Source organism: Abramis brama (genome assembly GCF_963993115.1).
Source record: "Abramis brama genome assembly, chromosome: 4".
NCBI lineage: Eukaryota > Metazoa > Chordata > Actinopteri > Cypriniformes > Leuciscidae > Abramis > Abramis brama.
Window position 1 is genome coordinate 50,598,572 of NC_139966.1, and position 21,280 is coordinate 50,619,851.

Here is a 21,280-nt window from a genome sequence, read left to right on the forward strand (position 1 = left end):
ATGTTAAAATTGACTGGAGTTCTCCTTTAATAAATGAATATTGACACAATTGCATTACATGCTTGGTAGAATAGAAATATTGCATGTCTTACCCAAAAGATACTGTATGAGTCACAGTACTGAATGTGAACCCCATATTTACATTTCAGCACTTTTAGTTGTGTGATTTCAGGCAGGTGCTGCTAAGAAAGTGAACAATAGCTGTTCTTCTTCAGATTAATCAGTGTTTTACAGCTATTTTGTGGGTAAAATGCTGCAGTAATAGTAAAGGTACGTTGAAAAGGACATTGTAGCAACCCTCGTTATCACGTCCAAATAATTAGGCAACTACATATAAAAGCAAATTCTTTTGTACATGTGTTTAACAGTAACATGAAAACAGTTTTTAAAGCAGTGCTAGTGAAAGAGTGAGAAATATACTTTATATCAAATATGATGTTGTCTTTTTATATTTTATAATTATTTATTAATTCATATAACGCATTATTTGTTGTGAGGTAAAAATGTTTTTCTTCAGAAATCCTGTTGTCCTGTCAGAACTCAATAGTGCTTTTCACACTTTAAATGGTTATCCCAGGGTCAGTCTGAACCCTGAGTGAAGTGAATCATGATTAACATTTCACATTGCTCATACTTTACCTCTAGCATCCTGAATGGACTTTTCGGACTATAAAAGTAAAAATAAAACAGTCTCTTCTTGTTTTTTCTCACCATTTGACATTTTCCCCCTCAAATGCTGAAACTACTGTGCAAACAACATGAGGGCTTTACACACTGCACTTAAAGTCTGTTTGAACCAAGCCAACCAAGCTATGAGGCTAATCATCACATTACAAACTACACAACTGAAAATTAAGGTGACAGTTACAATAACTTAGGACACTAAAGAGGCCATTCCATTGACTCCAGGAGAAACATGCCCAGGGTCTCTGGTCACCTGCGTGAACATAGACCAGCTGCAGGAGGCTTGAGGACTGCAGATGTGAACAGAGCAATAAACTGCAATGTCAGTCATTTAAGACGCCTAAGACAGTGCTATAGGGAGACAGGAAGGACAGCTGATGGGCCTTGCAAGGCCAAACCACGTGTGACACAATGTCCCCCAGATGTGTCCTAAAACTTGTAAATTCCTTGGTGGAAGAGCAGAGTAACATCTCACAACAAGAACTGGCAAATCTGGCTCAGTCGTTGAGGGTGAGATGCTCTTGAAGCAGCCGCTGGCCACACCAGATACTGACTGCTACTTTTGTATTAGTTCATGTTATTTCTCAATCTTTTATGTTCATACAAATATTTATACATAAGAAAAATTTGCTGGAAAAAAGCACTGTTTTTTTTTTTTTTTTAGCCTATATACAGTATAGGAATGTACAGTGTGAAAAGGCAGCTTATAAATAGGATTAATTGATAACCCTGGTGGTAAAGTATGATCCGTGTTCATTTTAAACACCCTTGGATGTTGTTGCCGTTTAGAAAATTCCCTTCTTGCAGAACTTCCTTTGTTTCTCTTTTAGAGCTTCAGAGTTACAAACTTACAACAACAACATACCTATACTGAGTTAATACTCTGTAACCCCCCCCCCCCCCCTCAGAAGGTGTTAGCAAATAGAAATAGACCTTTAAAAAAAAAAAATATATATATATATATATATATATATATATATATAATTGCAAACCGTACATAGATTAAATTAATGATATACAACTTTGTATACTATACACAAAATTGAAACACCGGAAAGAAAGTTAACAATGATTTGCTAAAAAAATAAAGGAAAAATAGGAGAAGATAGAAAAAAAGACCATGAGGGTATATTGTTTTATACATCAATTAGAGTGTACAAATTAAAGTAATTACAAATTGAGGTTGTTTTACTTTCTTTCTTATTAACTGGCTATGACATAGTGTTAAGGTATATTTTAAATTCTTTCAAAAAACAAGAAAAACTGGTTTGTTGTTGGTGAATTTACATTCAGCCTATGTATAAAAAATTGGCCTAGAATTTTTTTTTAATTTATCACAAAGCAAGCTTTGTTTTTAGTGGGGTCAAACTCAAAGTATTAAAAAATAATGTCTTTAAAGGTTAGATATATCTTGCTGAAGATAATCTTTAAAAAAATGTGTCTATATTTTTCAATAGTTGTTCAGTTGTATTTAGAAACATGACCAAAATAAATGATAAACAGTTTCATGGCAAAATGCGCATCTTGTGTCTATATTAATTTTATATTTAATCATAAAATATTTAACAGGGTAAAATTTATATATATTATTATTATTTTTAATGTATTTATTATTTTGAAAGTGTTTGCAAGCAGCAATGACGTGCTTTGTGGGCGGAGTCTACCTGGTGGTAGAAAAAGACAGTTCTGTGTGGAAGTGATGATGACAGTGGAAGCCGCGGAATGAAATAATAATAATAATAATAATTATATAAAATATTAGAATAATAATTTTGAGTTTATACCTCACAGTTATGACTTTTCCCCTCGCAATTAGGAGTTTATATTTCACAATTCTGAGAAGAAAATTGGAATTGCGAGATATAAACTCGTATCCTGCCCTTTTTTACTCAGAATTGCGAGTTATAAAGTCCGAGTTGGGAGATAGGCAGCCTATACATTTGCAGTTGTGAGTTTTTTCTCAAAAGACTTGAATTAAACCTCTCAATTAGATTAGTTTAGATTAATTAGATAAATTAATTTTACTTTGCGTTAATTACCTTTTTGATTGTTTTGATTACCTGTAACTGTTAAACTGAGGGGCAGACCTCTCCGGCTTCATTAACAATATGTGTTCCAATAATATGTGGGTTTCAAATTTTACTGTTTTAGATGGTCTGATACCGTGTTTCAAAAACAGTCTTCAAATTATAATGTTATACAATTATTTTAAATGAATGACATGGTTATTTTTTTTTTATTGATGCACAATTTTACAGCCATTCTATCTTTTCTAATTTTACAGCCATTTTATGGATAAAGATGAGTTGCAATTATAGTGTGTGTGTGTGTGTATTGATCTTCATTGACTTAATCCGAGTAAACCATGTGTCTTCTTTGAAACACAACATTAGTCTGTTAATCATGCCTCCGTTTGATTTAAAGGAATAGTTCACCAAAAATGAATATGATAGCATGATTTACTCACCCTCAAGCCATCCAAGGTGTATATGACTATCTTCTTTCAGACACCCTGGCTCTTCCAAGCTTTATAATGGTAGTGAAAGGGGAACAAGATTTTAAAGCCCCCCACAAATGCATCCATTCATCATAAAAAAATAATCCATATGGCCCCAGGGGTTTAATAAAGGTCTTCTGAAGCGAAGCAATGGGTTTTTGTAAGAAGATGGCTGTATGCAGCGATTTGCGGTGGAAGAGGAACCCCTGACCCAACTCATGACACAATGACGAATGTGGAAGCGCATAGGACAGCTTACGATACTCCTTCCAGGGTTCGTACAAGGTGCTTAAAGTACTGATACTTGAATTTGACTTTTTGGAGTCCTGGAAAACCCTTGAAAATAGCCATATTTACGAAGAGGTACTTGAAAAGTGCTTGACTTAAATACAATATGAAATTTAATTTTTCAGAAAAAACACAAATGCAATTTCACACAAAATTAACACTGCAGCCCATCTGATCAACCCCCATCAGACCTTTTCTCTGGAATTTCTTTTTACAGTATCTGTACGAAGACGTATGGATTACTTTTATGATGGATGGATGCATTTTTTTGGGCTTCAAAATATCACCCCCCACAATCACCAGCCATGTGCCCAAACAAAACAAGACATGAACAGGCAGCTAACACTCATAAGCCACGTGTTCACACAAAACATGACAACATGAACACACACAGCTAGTCTAAAACACAAGCTGCTTGCTACACGGCACGCAGAGATGGACACAAATACATCAAAAAGTATTTAATTACAAATTACAAATAGGCCTACTTACTCATCAAATGTATTTAAAAAACATACAAAATACTGCTGTGAAAAAAGTATTTAATTAAAATACAAGTAATTTGAAAATACAAAAATACAAAAAAAGTAGGCTACAATCATTTGAAGTGCGAGAGTAACTGTGGAGTTAGATAGCCTACACGTTTCTAGTTTCTTTGTTCTGCTACAGATCTCGGTCCCCATTGACTTCCATAGTAGGAAAAAAATATACTATGGTAGTCAATGGGGACCGAGATCTGTTTGGTTACAAACATTCTTCCAAATATCTTCCTTTGTGTTCAGCAGAACAAAGAAACTCATACAGGTTTGGAACAACTTGAGGGTGAGTAAACGATGATAGAATTTTCATTTTTGGGTGAACTATCCCTTTAAATGTATGTAGGCTACATATAACACTATGGGCCCTATATACCCGGCGCAATGCGGCGTCAAGTGTAAAACATTACTCATTAAGAGAATTGGGAAGACCCTTTTACACCATGGACCGGTTGCATCGACCATTTTTCCCGTTGTTAAACTAGCAAAAGTGGGTTCGGACACACACTAAGTGCGCTTGCGCCATGCACTTTAGACCATGCGCTTAGATCCTTAAAAAAGGGCCCTATTTGTAGCCTATTATATTCTTGTTAATACTGCTGTGAGTGTGTTTCTAATACAGCGACTATGACAGTAAAGTTGACATATTTCTCTCTTCTGACCGCCATTATCAATCTCTCTCTAATTTTTTACTCTTTTTGAAAGTTGCGAAAAAGCAGTTGTGGCGTTTTTCACAAGCACAAAACACACGGACAGCAGCACGAGGATGAGCGAATGCTCATTCCATGAACTCACAACAGAAGTCAAACACTGAATGAATGACACACAGCATGAATGTCCGAATCCCGACACAGAAGCGATACCAAACATGACATGAGTGCTGAGCAAAAGGCAAAGACAAGAAAATACAGGAGTGTCAGGCTCTATCACAAAACCAAGAACAATATAAACCAAAGAGACAGAACCGTTATTTACTCCCATTTAGCCACTTGTTAGCAACAGCATTTTAAAAGACAAAAGCTTTTTTTTTTTAAATCACAAGAGCATATTACTGATGTATTTTATATTGTTAAATAAAACGTGAAAATATCTTGAGCTTGTTTTAACCACAGGCCTTATTTCAAGCATTTAACCAGAAACATATTTAAAAAAAAAAAAAACATTGACTTAATATGTTTCTGGGTTTTGGCCATAGACTGTAAAAAAATATGGACGTAGTGTCCGTGACGTCACCCGTAGGTTTTGGCCTACAAAAATACATCATCCCTTCACCACTCTATAGGGGAGACCGGGGACAGTTGCAACACTTTTTGCATTTCTCTCAGTTACTCAGAGACTATTTGGACTAGACCAACCAAATTTGTATATATTAAACTTGCATCTGTCTGCTAATTACCCATACCATTTAAAGATGATTATATGACATATCGTTCACAGTATTTATTTGAATGGAAGAAGTCAGATGTTGCAACTGACCCCGACCCAGGGAACAGTAGCAACACAACCATGGGACGGTTGCAACACATTAAAAATACCTTAAATTTCTCTAATTAATTTTAGCTTTTTGTCTCAATGAGCATATAATTCTGAAAATATTAACTGTTTTAGGCCTACTATAATATTATAGTATTATTTTATTTCAATAATATTATTGTAGCCTATAAGTTATTTATTTAGTCATATTTATCAAATAACAGTTATTGAGGTTTTTTTTTGTTTATGTGTAGAACATAGTCCTACATAGATTCAGTGTGCAGGTGTTACAGATGCTATTCAATCTCTCCATATTTCAGTGTTAGACACGAAGAATTGAACAATTTGCAATGCAACAAACCTTTATTAAACATGCAATTTATAACTTGTTGCAGCCGTCCCCAAACCTATCAGCCATGACAGAACATCATATTCCTGCTAGACACACTGACTTTGACACATGCTAACCATGTCACTTAGAAGTCAACAGAACAATAATTCAAACTAAGTAAGTTTTGATTAATTCATACAAAATGTCAGGGACAGTATGACAAAAATATATCTCATGAAAAAATGTACTTTCATACCTCCAAAACAAGTTTTGTTCAATAAATGCAGCAGCAGATGTTGAATATGTCTTCTGTCTTCTTAGTGGGGGGAGGGTCTAACTGTGCATGTACAGTATGAGTGTCATCACTCTAGCTTGTTTCTGATTGGAGAAAAATTACATGTTGGGGACAACCATCCCCATGTTGCAACTGTCCCTGGTCTCCCCCTACAAGTGCGCTTTAGTAATGAAGCACACAGGCTCACTCTGCTGGACACAAAATGAAGAGGGTTTTTGTGGGCCATTTGAAACAAACCACTTTGGTGCAATATGAGAAAGTGATGAGATGTTTCACAAATATACATTTTAAGGAGATTGTCTTTTCTGCCTCTTTTTAACTTAAAAAAAATGCTATTTGGCAATGGTATTTAAATTAAATAGTTTAGTTTATTACGTGTTAATATCATGCTAACATAATATCACAGTTATTTATCAGTGCTTTTATCTCTTCTCTGCAGGTGTTGGGCTTTGATGCTGTAAATAAACTGGAGAGTTTCCTGTCTCCTGTAAGTCAAGTGTGTGTGTGTGTGTGTGTGTGTGTGTGTGTGTGTGTGTATTTCTGCATCCCCTCAGTCTTGATGGGTGGGGAGGAGGAGTTCACAGTTATATATATATATATATGGAGAAAGTCATAAAAGCCTGGTCTGATTTGTCACTGAAGTTGTTTGATGATTTCCTCTGTTCTGTCTAATAAGGTAACAGCGAGTGTGATTGGAGGGTTTTGAACCTCTTTCTCTCTCATTAAGGGGGCTGAGAGAGGACGCCTGTACTTCTGTATCATCAGTGCGGAGAAGCTTGTACTGGATGTTGAATTAATCAAGCAGAGAGAGATGGAGAGATGCCTGACACTCATTTTACTGTCTTCAGTTATAATACTCATCACAGCTGGTAAGTACACATGAATTATTATTTTTTTAAATGATGGGTTAAATGCTATGTTATTTAAGATCTTAAAATTAAACTATACTGTAATGTGTTTTTTTTAGATGCCCGTGTAATCACATCGTCACAATATATTGAATGTGCTCCTGTGTTTAACAGGCAGTTTATCTCTTTCTCTTTCTCTCTCTGTCAATTTATAAAGAGCTATAAATAAGTTTTACATGAGTGTCTTCTTTTTTATTCAATATAATATATCATTATCAAAACAATATTAATGTTTATTAATTGAAACCCTAAGAGGTCATTATTGTAGTTTTTTTGTCTTGTTGTCTTTTGATTGCAATTAAATTTGTCATGTGATATCAACATTGTAAATGTTGTCTCAATCTTCTGTTATCTAAAAAATCATACATTGATCACCTTTTCTCTGGTTGAAAACGATTTAATCGCCATGTGTCAAACATTATTCTATAACCATGCAGGCGTCTCTGTCCCTCGAGTTGGGTGGCCGTAAAATTGATCACACATTTGGAGTTCTGATTTGATAAACATTGATTTGGAAATATTAGTGACAGACATGTTAGCTTGAGCAAGTCCCATTAACATTTTCATAAAAAAAGAAAAACAATCACTCATTCATAATCCAGCAGGATAAATGCTGTATGATGTTATGTCAAGAAGTTGTGATCATGACAATCAAGACAACAACAAACAAGGCCTTTTATAGGGTTACAATGTTAGTGTCTTAAACAATGCCAAGACCTCAGCTACAGAAGAACTATATAGAGGGAAAATATATATTAAAAAAATACAATATAGTTTAAGCTCAATCAACATAATTTTGTTATCAAAATTAACATAAATCAACGTAAACTTTACTGTCTTAATAATATAGAAACAAGACGTAAACAAATATGTGTTAACATGATTATAGTGTGGAAAAAAATTATTACTAACCTTTTCTGGGCAAAGTTATTTCCAGTTTTAAACTTTGTTTCCATGACAACATAATGGTATAAACCCAGTAATTGTTTTTACTTCTTAACAGCTGAAACAATAATGCATTTTAGGATAATTGATTTATAAAATTATAATATTTAAACCCTAATTTTCTTTTTAATAAAAGGGAGTCAGCATAATTATTTTTTTTGTTAAACATATCTATGATGTTGATTGAGCTAAACTTGTATTGAACTCTGAATATTCATTTTAAATATTCAGACGTATGTGTCCCATTTTCCCAGTTGACCCACTTTGTAATGCTGTAAATTGAACTCTCATCCCTTCATCTTTCATCTCTCATTTGTTACTGCTTAATATTTAGACAGTGTGAATGTGAGGCTGGTTGGTGGTCACAGTCGCTGTGCTGGTACAGTGGAGGTTCTTCATAGAGGTCAGTGGGGAACAGTGTGTGATGATTACTGGGATTCGGCTGATGCTGCAGTGGTGTGTAGAGAGCTGGACTGTGGAGAACCTGTAGATGCTCTGAGTGATGCTCATTTTGGACCAGGATCAGGACCAATCTGGTTGAGTGGTGTCACGTGTACTGGATCAGAGTCTACACTGAAGAACTGTGGATCATTTGGATGGGGTCAAAGCAACTGTGATCATAGAAGAGATGCTGGAGTCATTTGCTCAGGTAAAGTATTTTACATTAAAATTCATATGCACTTCCTGATTGGCTTCTAATTTTTAAAGAATATTCAGGGTATTCTAATTTATATTTGTTATGTTTTTATTTTGTGTTTTTACTTTATTCATTATAAGACTAAAAATAAAATGGCTTTGATGTACAAATCATTATCTTGAAGCCCCATAAATAAGCCATGCTTTTGTTGATCTGTGTTGTCTTATTTAGAAGTCCGGCTGGTTGGAGGTTCTCGCTGCTCTGGGAGGTTAGAGATACTTGATGATCAGTCGTGGGTTTCAGTGTGTGACGCTGCCTTTGACCAGCAGGATGCAGAGGTTGTGTGTAGAGAGCTGGACTGTGGGGCTCCTGTACAGGTGCTGGGAGAAGATGCTTTTGGCAAAGGAGACGCTCAGATGTGGACACAAGAGATTCAGTGCAGAGGAAATGAGTCTCAGATTCACTTCTGTCCAACATCACCGTTAGATGAAAACAACTGTTCACATGAGCACAACATTGGTTTGCTGTGTGCTGGTAACAGTTCAAATTACAACAAAGCACATTTCATTTCATTTTATTATAACAATTTAAATTTACAATAGCCTTTTCTCTTACATTCATAGACATAATAAATGTGAGGCTGGTAAATGGCAGCAGTCGCTGTGCTGGTAGAGTGGAGGTTCTTCATAGAGGTCAGTGGGGAACAGTGTGTGGAGCTGGTTGGGATATGGCTGATGCTGCAGTGGTGTGTAGAGAGCTGGACTGTGGAGAACCTGTAGATGCTCTGGGTGATGCTCATTTTGGACTGGGATCAAAACCATTTCGGATGAAAAATGCAATGTGTACTGGATCAGAGTCTACACTTAAGAAATGTGGATTCATACAACCAACTGATCTTGATGTGTGTCTTGATAAGAGCGCTCAAGTCATTTGTTCAGGTAAGCTAAAGCTAAAAATCCTGTCTTGATGTACAAAACAATTGCACCAAAAGCAGTCATAATTTCATTTTTTGTGACCATTTTCCAGCTTCTTTTTGACAGCACAAACTGTTAAGGTCAGACTGAAATAATCAGAGACCTTGTTAAAAATAACATTTAGAAGCTTGTTTCTAACTTGCTTCTAACATTCTAATGTAATTCCCTGATATGATTCATTCATAAACATTGTTGACATGAAAATGTTGAAATGTGGGCAGTCATGTAATGCATTTACAGTAACAATAACTATTCACTGTTTTGTATATGAGCTGTTTTTGTAGGTTACTTTCAAGTCCTTTTGGACTAGGAAAAAGTTTTGCTGACATTTATAATATGTTTTCATAATATATATTTTATTTCAGAAGATAAAGGAAAATATGATTTCTCGTTGATTGATATATTGATTATATGACTGACTCATTATTGAAGTTCTTTAACTTTAATTTTTTTTTTTTTTCCTGTGTTGTTCTTTCAGAAGTCCGGCTGGTTGGAGGTTCTCGCTGCTCTGGGAGGTTAGAGATACTTGATGATCAGTCGTGGGTTTCAGTGTGTGACGCTGCCTTTGACCAGCAGGATGCAGAGGTTGTGTGTAGAGAGCTGGACTGTGGGGCTCCTGTACAGGTGCTGGGAGAACATGCTTTTGGCAAAGGAGACGCTCAGATGTGGACACAAGAGATTCAGTGCAGAGGAAATGAGTCTCAGATTCACCTCTGTCCAACATCACCATCACATGAAAACAACTGTTCACATGAAAATGATGTTGGACTGGTGTGTGCAGGTTTGAGCCTTTTTTAAATAAACTGAAATCATATTTAATGTTCCCAAATTCTATAGTAAATATTAGTAAATTTTATCATAGTTTTTTCTCTTATTGTGAGGCTTTTTTCCTCATTTCCTTTTGTCCATATGTCTTCACTCCCTCTTTATTTATTTTATAGACAATTTGAGAGTGAGGCTGGTAAATGGTAGCAGTCGCTGTGCTGGTAGAGTGGAGGTTCTTCATAGAGGTCAGTGGGGAACAGTGTGTGATGTTGGCTGGGATATGGCTGATGCTGCAGTGGTGTGTAGAGAGCTGGACTGTGGAGAACCTGTAGATGCTCTTGGTGATGCTCATTTTGGACCAGGATCAGGACCAATCTGGACAAATCGCAAGATATGTTTAGGATCAGAATCTACACTGAAGAACTGTGGAACAGTAAATTGGGGTTTTTATAACTGTGATCATACTAAATATGCAGGAGTAATCTGCTCAGGTAAACTGCTCCAAACCCTGCACTGTTTTTACATCACTGATAATTCAACTGCCTTAAAGGGAAAGTTCAAACAAAAATGAAAAATCAGTCATCATTTACTTTGTGTCTTTTCAAAACTCTATGACTTTGTTCTGTAGAGCACACAATGTTTTTTTTTCTTTTTCTTATTTTACTCTCATTATATTGAAAAGAGTACCAGGATATTCTGTAAAATTCCCCTTTTATGTTCCATAAAAATTAAAGTCAGATGATATGGATTGACATGAGAAATTGAGTAATTTGACTATTTTATTCCTTTCACATTAATAAGTGGTGCTTTATGGTAGAACAATAATGACAAGAATTACACACCTTTAGATAAACAAAATAGAAACGTTTCTTATCTCTTGCTACTTCAGGTGTCAGGCTTATTGGAAACTCAAGTTGCTCTGGGAAGTTAGAGATACTTGATGATCAGTCGTGGGTTTCAGTGTGTGACGCTGCCTTTGACCAGCAGGATGCAGAGGTTGTGTGTAGAGAGCTGGACTGTGGGGCTCCTGTACAGGTGCTGGGAGAAGATGCTTTTGGCAAAGGAGACGCTCAGATGTGGACACAAGAGATTCAGTGCAGAGGAAATGAGTCTCAGATTCACCTCTGTCCAACATCCTTACACAAAAACAGCTGTTCACATGATCATTACCAGGGGCTGATCTGTGCTGGTGAGTTAAAAGAATATAGTAATATCATACCTTTTACTAATAGGGCACATCTCAGTCAGCTTCATATTTCACAGTCAGAACACTGACCAAGGATCCAGCCATTTTAAGGTCTGTCTCAATCACAAAATCCTTCAAGTTCACTGGAATGTTCACTCCCTAAAAATCCCACAATGCACTCCAAAAACTAGATGCTCACTACGTTCCCCTTAATGGAAATTCTGTTAGGTTCAAAACAAATCGCACAAACCAACACAATATCATCATGATATGTGATAGAAGATTTGAAAAGAAAAATCATTATTTAATTATATGTCAGTATAAACATCAGTAGATAGGTAGTGAACAGTGTAGTAATTGTTTATAATTATAATTTGGCTAAAATGTTTAATATATATATATATATATATATATATCACTGATTCTTGGGAATTTGGATAAAACATGTCCCACGAAGAAAAGTGCTAATTCTGTTGGAAATTAATAACATTTTAATGAATAAAAAGAATCAAGGTTATAATCAGGGGGTCCTTTGCACATATGTAAGGTTATTTTATAGGTTTATTTTTAATTTGTATTAATTTAATGATTATATGCTGGCCCATTGCCTACAAAATCAGTTGTCCTCGGATAGGAGATAATCATTTCAACTTGATTAAAAAAACAAAACGTAATAATTAAATTGAAAAATATCTTTACCACATGAAAGAGTACATAGTAAATATTGTTCAAAACTCACTGTTTGTAGTTTTTAATACATATTACAATTATTTTGTGGTTGCTCAAAATGTGTCCCACATATCCGTCACCACCGTCAGATATTTATAAAAAGCAATAAAATCAGGCAACTACAAGGTCAACTTAATTCCTGGGGACCCCATTTTCAAACCTTCAACTCTTCTGCATGCTTCAAGATCACTCAAGCTCCTGTAAGTTTGCTAATTTCTCTTAGACTTGTTCATATTTTTGGACACTGCTACTGTCACAACCATAACATGTCAACACCGTCTCTTTTGTATAAAAAAATATTAGATTAGATTATGACATAAATGTATACTTTTTAAGAAGAGGTCTGAAGTAGATAGCAACAGAGGGAAAAAAAGATGGCTAATGTGAACAACTCATGCATATCATGTGAAAGAGTAGATTTTGTCACCACCGTCATACGTCACCACCGTCAGGTTTTCTGTCTGACGGTGGTGACGTACAGTCTGACGGTGGTGACAAAAACCTCCAAATGGTCCTCAACGAAGGCTAGAATATAATTGTTGATCACAATAAATACCAATATGGCCTGTAATGTTTCATTAACCTGTTTTATATTTGTATTTATGTAATTCTCCCTATATTTCTTCCATACAGGCCTACACAGCATGCTACTATTAAGCAATATAGCACGAGTGAGAGTGAGGATGTTCGTGGATATCCATGAACATCCTCACGAACACGAGTTTCTCTGAAACGCCTTTGGAGACTGCTTATGGTAGAGAAATGAACATTAAATTCATGGGAAACAGCTCTGCTGGACATTCCTGCAGTCAGCATGCCAATTGCAGGCTCCCTCAAAACTTGCGACATCTGTTGGAATGTGCTGTGCGATGAAACTGCACATTTTAGAGTGGCCTTTTATTTTGGCCAGCCTAAGGTACACCTGTGCAATAATCATGCTGTCTAATCAGCATCTTGATATGCCACACCTGTGAGGTGGATGGATTATCTCGGCAAAGGAGAAGTGCTCACTAACACAGATTTAGACAGATTTGTGAACAATATTTGAGAGAAACAGGCTTTTTGTGTACATAGAAAAAGTCTGAGATCTTTGAGTTCAGCTCATGAAAAATGGGGGCAAAAACAAAAGTGTTGCGTTTATAATTTTGTTCAGTGTAATTAGACCGGACCTAACTGCAGTATAACCATTGGTAACCATTCTTTCAATTCACTATTATGCCATGTTCATTTGGCTTACGTCATTTGGAATGCACATAGTGCACCTACTACCTACCTATATAGCACATACAATATCCCTTGTAGGCTATGCATCTCCCATGACTAAAGCCAAATGAAAATGGCATGACAACATTTAATTAAATCTAACATTCACTGTAATTCCCCCCCAATTTCATAGTCATTACTTTAGGTCAACTTTGACTTTATGTATTTTAGGAAGTTATGGCTAGGTAGCAGCTATCTGTGGAGGAGAAGAAACAGGGAATATCAAAAGAAGCGGAGAGAGATAATACACAGTGAGGAAGAGTTAAAGCAGAACTCGGCAACTCTAGTAATTTCTTCACTGATCTTCACTTTTTTTGTCGCGTGTTTTCTCAAAGAGCTCCCCCTACAGCTGTGGGCCGTATATTTCACAACACAGTCATAAAAAAAACTCACTTGAGGCACCCTCCTCCCCCTTTCTACCACTGCTCATGTGCATATGTTATTATCGTAGCCGGCCGAGGTGGGTAATACATCATACACAGTATCATATGGCATGTGTTTATGTCGAATTGCTGTAAAGCAGTTCGTGTTTCTCGCTTCTCGTTCTCGCTTCTCACAAGACTTCCAATTTCTATCTTGCCGGGACGGTAGTCCCCAAGTTGCAAGGTTGGTTTTCCGCATGGGAACGCTGGGGGGAGCGGGGAAAGTCACCAATATCACCAGAACAGGTTGTTTAACCATCCAAATTATTTCTAGACAGTTTTATTAAGTTAAAAAAGTTGCCAAGTTCTCCTTTAAAGGAGGAATACCTCAGAACGGAAAGGCAAAGATGGAAGAAGAGGGTGGAGGAAGGGAAGCTAAAAAAATTGCAATGACTTGAATGAAAGGGAAAAGAGAAGTCAGAGAAAGGCTTGGAAACATAGACAACAAGTATCAAGAGAACGTAAGAGAAAGGGCTCAGATCACCTAGAAACTCCCCCAAACAGTCCGGTGGATCAGGCCATACACGATCCAGCTCGGAGTAGGCAGGCTAAATGTTTATCACAGTGCTCAGGATTGTTATTTTTTGGACCAAATAGTTAAATAAAGTTGTTAAGCAAGAAGCCATTGACTTGAGTTGTATAAATTTTGGAATTGTATGTTGTAATGAGGACACTGTCACCACCGTCAGATTAGTGTCACCACCGTCAGAGGGAGTTTTATTTGTTTTAAATGAATATGCTTACAATATGTTTCTTCAGTGCTGTTGAGTTATTAAAGTAATGGTATCTTTTAATACAAAAAATATGTTTGTTAAATAAAAAAACATAACTTTTTCTATTTAGGCTTAAAGTAAACGTTGTATGATGTTAGATCTTTTAAAGGAGTACACGTGAAACAGTATAAAACATGAAAAAAAGTGAATATTTAACACTTAACAGCAAATATGTGTACTAAGAATTCCAGATAATGATTTAAAAACTCTAAATACATATTAGACCAAATAAATAAAAAATTATTTGCTTTTTATTGTGTCTGACGGTGTTGACAAAAACAAAGTAATAACTGGAAAAACGCCTATTTTATGAAAAAAATACAAAATGAGGAGGTTGCACCGATATATTGCTGAACAGCCAAGACCTTGGTCTATAATAATATATCTTCAGATTTTGTAATTTTACTAACTTTTTATTTTCAAAATTAAAACCTGTTTTATCCAAATTCCCAAGAATCAGTGATATATATATATATATATATATATATATATATATATATAACAACAATCAAAGTATATTTCATAACATATTTTAAACAGCATAAAAAATGTCTGAAAGATGTTGTGTGTTGTTAAAATACCAGTGGTGAAATTTTATGACACAAGCACCTATCACCGTGAATTGAAAAATCAGTGTCTAAATGTGTAGTGAGCCAGTGTGCTTTACCAGTGCACCTACAGTCTCTATCTGTATTTTTCTGTCACTTAGATGAAAAGAATGTGAGGCTGGTTGGTGGCAGCAGTCGCTGTGCTGGTAGGGTTGAGGTTCTTCATAGAGGTCAGTGGGGAACAGTGTGTGATCTTGGCTGGGATATGACTGAAGCTGCAGTGGTGTGTAGAGAGCTGGACTGTGGAGAACCTGTAGATGCTCTGAGTGATGCTCATTTTGGACAAGGATCAGGACCAATCTGGATGACTATTGTGTTATGTGCTGGATCAGAGTCTACACTGAAGAACTGTGGGTCAACAGGATGGGGCGTACATGACTGTACTCACAATTATGATGCCGGTGTCATCTGTTCGGGTGAATAATTTAACTGATTGACCATTAATTTGTTGTGACATAAATAATATTTTTTTTGGAAAACTGTTTATATGTTTATTGTATTTAACTATCAAGCATTTGTCTTTGTCTGCTGTGCACTGTCATATTAACAGGTCATCAAGCTTTCAGACTCGTTAATGGATCTCACCTGTGCTCTGGGAGGTTAGAGATACTTGATGATCAGTCGTGGGTCTCAGTGTGTGACGCTGCCTTTGACCAGCAGGATGCAGAGGTTTTGTGTAGAGAGCTGGACTGTGGGGCTCCTGTACAGGTGCTGGGAGAAGATGCTTTTGGAAAAGGAGACGCTCAGATGTGGACACAAGAGATTCAGTGCAGAGGAAATGAGTCTTATATATCTTTCTGTCCAACATCATCTTCTCTCAAATACAACTGTACCCATGAGAATGACATTGGACTGTTATGTTCTGGTAATGAAGCAGAAAGATTTCAACTTATTGAGATAATCACAAAGAAGCTTTTTTTAAACATTTATTTGAATATACTGTTTAACTAAACTCTCTGTTCTTTGTCCAGGTTACACTGACCTCAGACTGGTCAACGGTCCTGACGTCTGTTCTGGTCGAGTTGAACGTCAGTACTTCAGTAAATGGGGCACAGTGTGTGATGCATGCTGGGATATGAGAGCTGCCAGTGTGCTCTGTAGACAGCTGAATTGTGGGATTGCTGTGTCTGTTGTGGGATCAGACTGGTTTGGAGAGGGAAGTGGTGAAATCTGGGCTGATGTGTTTGATTGTGACGGGAATGAAACAAAACTCTCAGAATGTTCCGTCTCTTCATGGAGTCGAGCTGAATGTTCTTATAGACGAGATGTTGGAGTAATTTGCTCTAGTGAGGGGATTTTATTTAAGAAAAACAGTTATAAATTACCTATATAAATCTTGCAATGACTTAATTAAATGCCACATCTTTCACTCAGATTCCTCTCTGGCTGTTCATGATGGTCTGGTGCGGTTGTCTGGAGAGAGACAGTGTGAGGGGGAGCTGGAAGTTTCCATCCATCAGGTCTGGAGGAGAGTTCTGCTGGACTCTTGGAGTCTCACTGAATCCTCTGTGGTCTGCAGACAGCTGGGCTGTGGCTCTGTGCTGAACTTCTCCGGCTCCTCTTCATCCAGTCCTGAACACAGTCATGAGTGTGTGACGGGCTTCCAGTGCTCTGGGAGTGAAGCTCATCTGGGGAACTGCAGCTCTCCACAAACTCTCAACTGCAGCTCCACACAACAGCTGTCAATCACCTGCCTTGGTGAGAACAACAACATCTGGGCAGATTCTTCAGTTGTTAGTGATCAATAATGTGTTTTTCTCTCTCTGAATATCAGGTCGCGGGTCCATCAGGCTGGTGGGTTCTGGGGGAGACTGTGCAGGGAGGCTGGAGGTTTTTCACAGCGGCTCATGGGGGACAGTGTGTGATGACTCCTGGGATATTAAAGATGCCCATGTGGTGTGCAGACAGCTGCAGTGTGGAGTGGCCCTCAGTAACCAGCAGGTACCAGCCTGGTTTGGTCCTGGTTCTGGACCCATATGGCTGGATGAGGTGGAGTGTGAGGGGAATGAGACGTCCCTGTGGAACTGCTCTTCTCCAGGCTGGGGGAAACATGACTGTCAACACAAGGAGGATGTAGGAGTCGTGTGCTCAGGTAAACATTTCAGTGTTGTGAAAAATTGTTATTCAGTTATTCATTTAAATCTAAAATATCTTTTGGGAATATCTAAAAATTTTCAGTTACACATACTGGGGTTCTACAGCGAAACTGAAACTGTGGTTTGAGACCACAATAATTTATTAGTATGGTGTAGTTTATTAGTAGACTCCTTTTGCAGCATCAATTTGTCTTGGGAATGACAGATATAAGTCCTTTATAGTGGCCAGATGTGGTCACAAGTCTTGCTGTGTGTAGCATTATTATGCTGATACACGGCACAATGTGCTTCAGGGTACAATGCTTGAACCATTAGGTGCACATGGTTCTCCAGAATGGTTTGGTAGTCTTTGGCAGTGACGTGCCTGTAAGAATTGATAAATTAGGAAATTCCAGACAGTCTGTTTCGGGGGATGACCAGACCCTGAGAGGACAAAAGGACCTCTCTGGAGATTACCATTTGAAATGGCCCCCTCATGCACCATCAAGACGAAAGTCTCACCTCCGAGTCATCCGAATCTACATCTCTATCCCTCTCCCCTCACCCCCTCTCTCTCATGCTCAGATGATCACCTGAAGATCACCCAAGAAAATGTATAGTTTAATGTTGAATGATTATCACAGAGTATTTTCATGTTTGGTATCATTTAAAATGTCTGGTACATCTGGTAAAATGACTGGTACAAATGTCCTATTTCCAAATAAGTGAAACAAAAGGTAATAAGGTTCTTGAAAGTATATGGATAACTAGCACACAAGGAGGGGTTGGCATCTAGACAAATGGTCTCCCTACACCCAGAGGTGCTACCTCTGAATGCAAATTTCTTTTGTTAGCACGTTTCCATGTGAAAGAGGTCTGACTATTTAATGAAATGCAGCAGGGAGATCGGGCCTTTTCTGTACTTCAGATTGGTCCGTGCGGCTGAGAGTGAGATCTCTCAGCCTCATGTATTTCTTAAAGTTGGGTTTGCATCTTCTCTCTATTCCAAAGGATTTGATGTTTTGTATCGATTATCTTTGAATTGATTATGAAATTGGCATGATAAATTTACCTGACATAATAAATTGTTATATTTGATTATTCTAACTGACTTTGATATTATTTTCATTGAAGAGTTAAACTGAATAGTCAAACATTCACTCAATGGTCCACAGATATCATTAAAACCTTTTCATTTATGGAGTCAGATTAAATAAACGAGTAAATATATGATGAATATATTGCATTTAATCACAAAATACTTTGCCTCGAGAAAAGGACAGTAACACGTGATAACCTTCCCCGTGTATTGGCGAACCGAGATTGGACCAATATAGCGGGCCTTACATGCCCATCAAGCACAGTAGGGAATGCCATGATATTGCAGCCCAAACCATCACTGATCCACCTCTGTGCTTTACTGTGGGAACGCAACAGTCCGGGTGTTAAGCCTCTTTAGGGCTTCTCCACACTGTAACATGTTTCACATTGTCCACAGTCCAATGATGAAACTGACATTTGGCATTGTCACGAGTGACCAAAGGTTTGGCTATAGCAGCCCGACCATGTGTTCCATGTGGAACTCCCGACTAACAGTTTAGTTGGAAACAGGAGAGTAAAGGTGCGGATTTAATTCTGCGGTGAGTTGGGCAGCTGTGGTTTTATGTTTTTTTGTTACAATCCGGGTTAGTACCTGGATATCCTCATAGTAGCTTCCTCATGTGTCGACAGTTAATCCTGTTGGATGCTGTTCGTCCTACATGGTGGTATGCCGACATTACCCTGGATACTATAGCTCTCGATACACCACAAAGACTTGTTGTTCTAATCACAGATGAGCCAGCGAGATGCGCACCAACAATTTGTCCTCTTTTGAACTCTGATATGTCTCCCATTATGTTGTGTGGATTGCAATATTTTATGTACAGCTGTGCTGTTGCTCTGCTAATTCAACCTTCTCACATTCTGCTCTTGCTGATGGAATGTAAAATCAGTGAAGATTGGCCACCAGATATATAAACATATAGGCATATATAGGCATTAAACCTCCAACACTTTATTGGCCAGTGTTTCAGTTTCATTGTCCAACCTCTGTATATATGTAATGTTACCTGTATGTGTTTGTGGTTGAAATGAATGGGGTTGGATGAAATCAGAGGTTGTGTTCATGTTGCCATCTAGAGTTTAAAGAGATCAGGTTAACTGAGGGCTGTGAAGGGAATGTGGAGGTTTTCTACAATGGATCCTGGGGTAATGTGTGCTGGAACCAGATGAACACAGACACAGTGAGTCTGATCTGTCAAGAGCTAAACTGTGGAAGATCTGGTGTTGTGTCTGATTCTACACCAAGACTGGAATCAGCTCGTAACTGGCTGGATAAAGTGAAATGTCGACCACATGATTCCAATCTGTGGCAGTGTCCATCTTCACCCTGGGGACAGAACTACTGTAATAATAATGAAGTGGCCAAAATCACCTGCTCAGGTGAGATTATGTTTAAATAATGTAAGATGGTCAGTAGTTATGTTTCTTTAAACACGTTTGTATATAATGTGGTGAATAAACTGTTTCTGAAAGACTAAACTAACTTGATGGACAGAGCCACAATCATTTATGAGGCTTAAATTTTGTTTTCACATTGATATGTTTCACTGAGAGAAGTTCTGTTAATATTTAATCTCAGAGGATGAAAGTCGTGAGTCTCCTCTCAGTCGTCTGACATGTTCTACCTCTCCATCTCCTCACCAGAGACAGTGTTCAAGTAAGATTTTTAAATTAAGACTGTTTTCCATTAAAATGTGCATTTAAACAATTTATTTACATTTAAAAATCATAATCAAGTTTATAAATGTAATCCACTAATAATACATTTAAAGCTGTCTTAGTTAAGCTTCCATGTGTTTTGTTGTGAATGGTATGCTGAAGCTGGTCAGTGATGTTGCTGTGTGTGATTTAGATCATGTTCCTCTCAGACTGAGTGGAGGTTTGGGCCGGTGCTCTGGGAGGCTGGAGGTGTATCATAACGCTGTGTGGGGTTCAGTCTGTGCTGATCTGTGGGACATCAGCGATGCTCAGGTGGTCTGCAGGCAGCTGGGTTGTGGAGCAGCACTGAGGGCTGATGGGAATTCAGTCTTTGGTGCTGGTGAAGGTGTTGTGTGGCTGAACAGAGTCGAGTGCAGAGGGAATGAGATTCACCTGTGGGACTGTCCTCTCTCCCTGAAGAACCACACTGACTGCTCCCACAAAGAGCACGCTGGACTCACCTGTGCAAGTCAGAGCAAAACACTGAGCAATATTAGTCAAATTATTTTACATAAGTTTAATGCTAAAACTAATACTTTGCAAATACTTTGTGAACTTGCATGATTTTGTCTGTTTTGCCAGATTTGTCAGTGTCCACTACTCCTGCCACAACAACATCAGCTTCTCCTCCAGTTTCTCAGACAGTGCGCTCAACATCAGTCACTCCTCCACAAACTCCTCCAGTGTCTCTCTCTGTGCTTGTGGTTGTACTGGGAGTTTTACTCTTACTGCTCTTAGTGCCACTGCTTATACTGATTCAGCAGAACAGAGTGATGAGGAGAGGTAGGAGAAATCCAGAGACTGTCATATTGTCTTGTTCAGTTTGTGATCAGTCATGTGTTGTGAACTGACAGCAGGTTTGTCTGTCTACACTCACAGCTCTCTCTAAGAGGAGACACAGGACGACGACTGAGGCCGTTTATGAGGAGCTTCATCACAGACCCACTAATAGACAGATTTTCTTCACTCAGAGGGGTGAGTAAATGTCATAGAGTCTGATTTTAGGAGATGATAATCACTTTATTCATAGCGGAGAGTAGAGTTAATCACATAGATCCATTTGAGGGACTTTTGTATGTTATCTGAAAT

The 21,280-nt window shown here is 37.7% G+C and overlaps 1 protein-coding gene and 1 pseudogene across 2 annotated transcripts in view; both read left to right on the forward strand.

Annotated features, from left to right (window-relative positions):
• Positions 1–21,280, forward strand: part of LOC311082261 (scavenger receptor cysteine-rich type 1 protein M130-like) — a 49,261-nt pseudogene that overhangs the window by 14,812 nt on the left and 13,169 nt on the right. The gene's annotated exons all lie outside the window — the stretch shown is intronic.
• Positions 1,096–21,174, forward strand: LOC311081443 (scavenger receptor cysteine-rich type 1 protein M130-like; the record flags this gene model as incomplete). Its single annotated transcript, XM_084111980.1, has 16 exons — positions 1,096–1,194; positions 6,544–6,591; positions 6,832–6,973; positions 8,292–8,606; positions 10,047–10,343; positions 10,510–10,888; positions 12,882–12,919; positions 15,416–15,730; positions 15,874–16,179; positions 16,286–16,600; positions 16,689–17,051; positions 17,089–17,406; positions 19,571–19,873; positions 20,346–20,660; positions 20,774–20,974; positions 21,071–21,174. 16 exons carry the CDS (start codon positions 1,096–1,098, stop codon positions 21,172–21,174), a joined length of 3,858 nt encoding a protein of 1,285 aa, XP_083968106.1.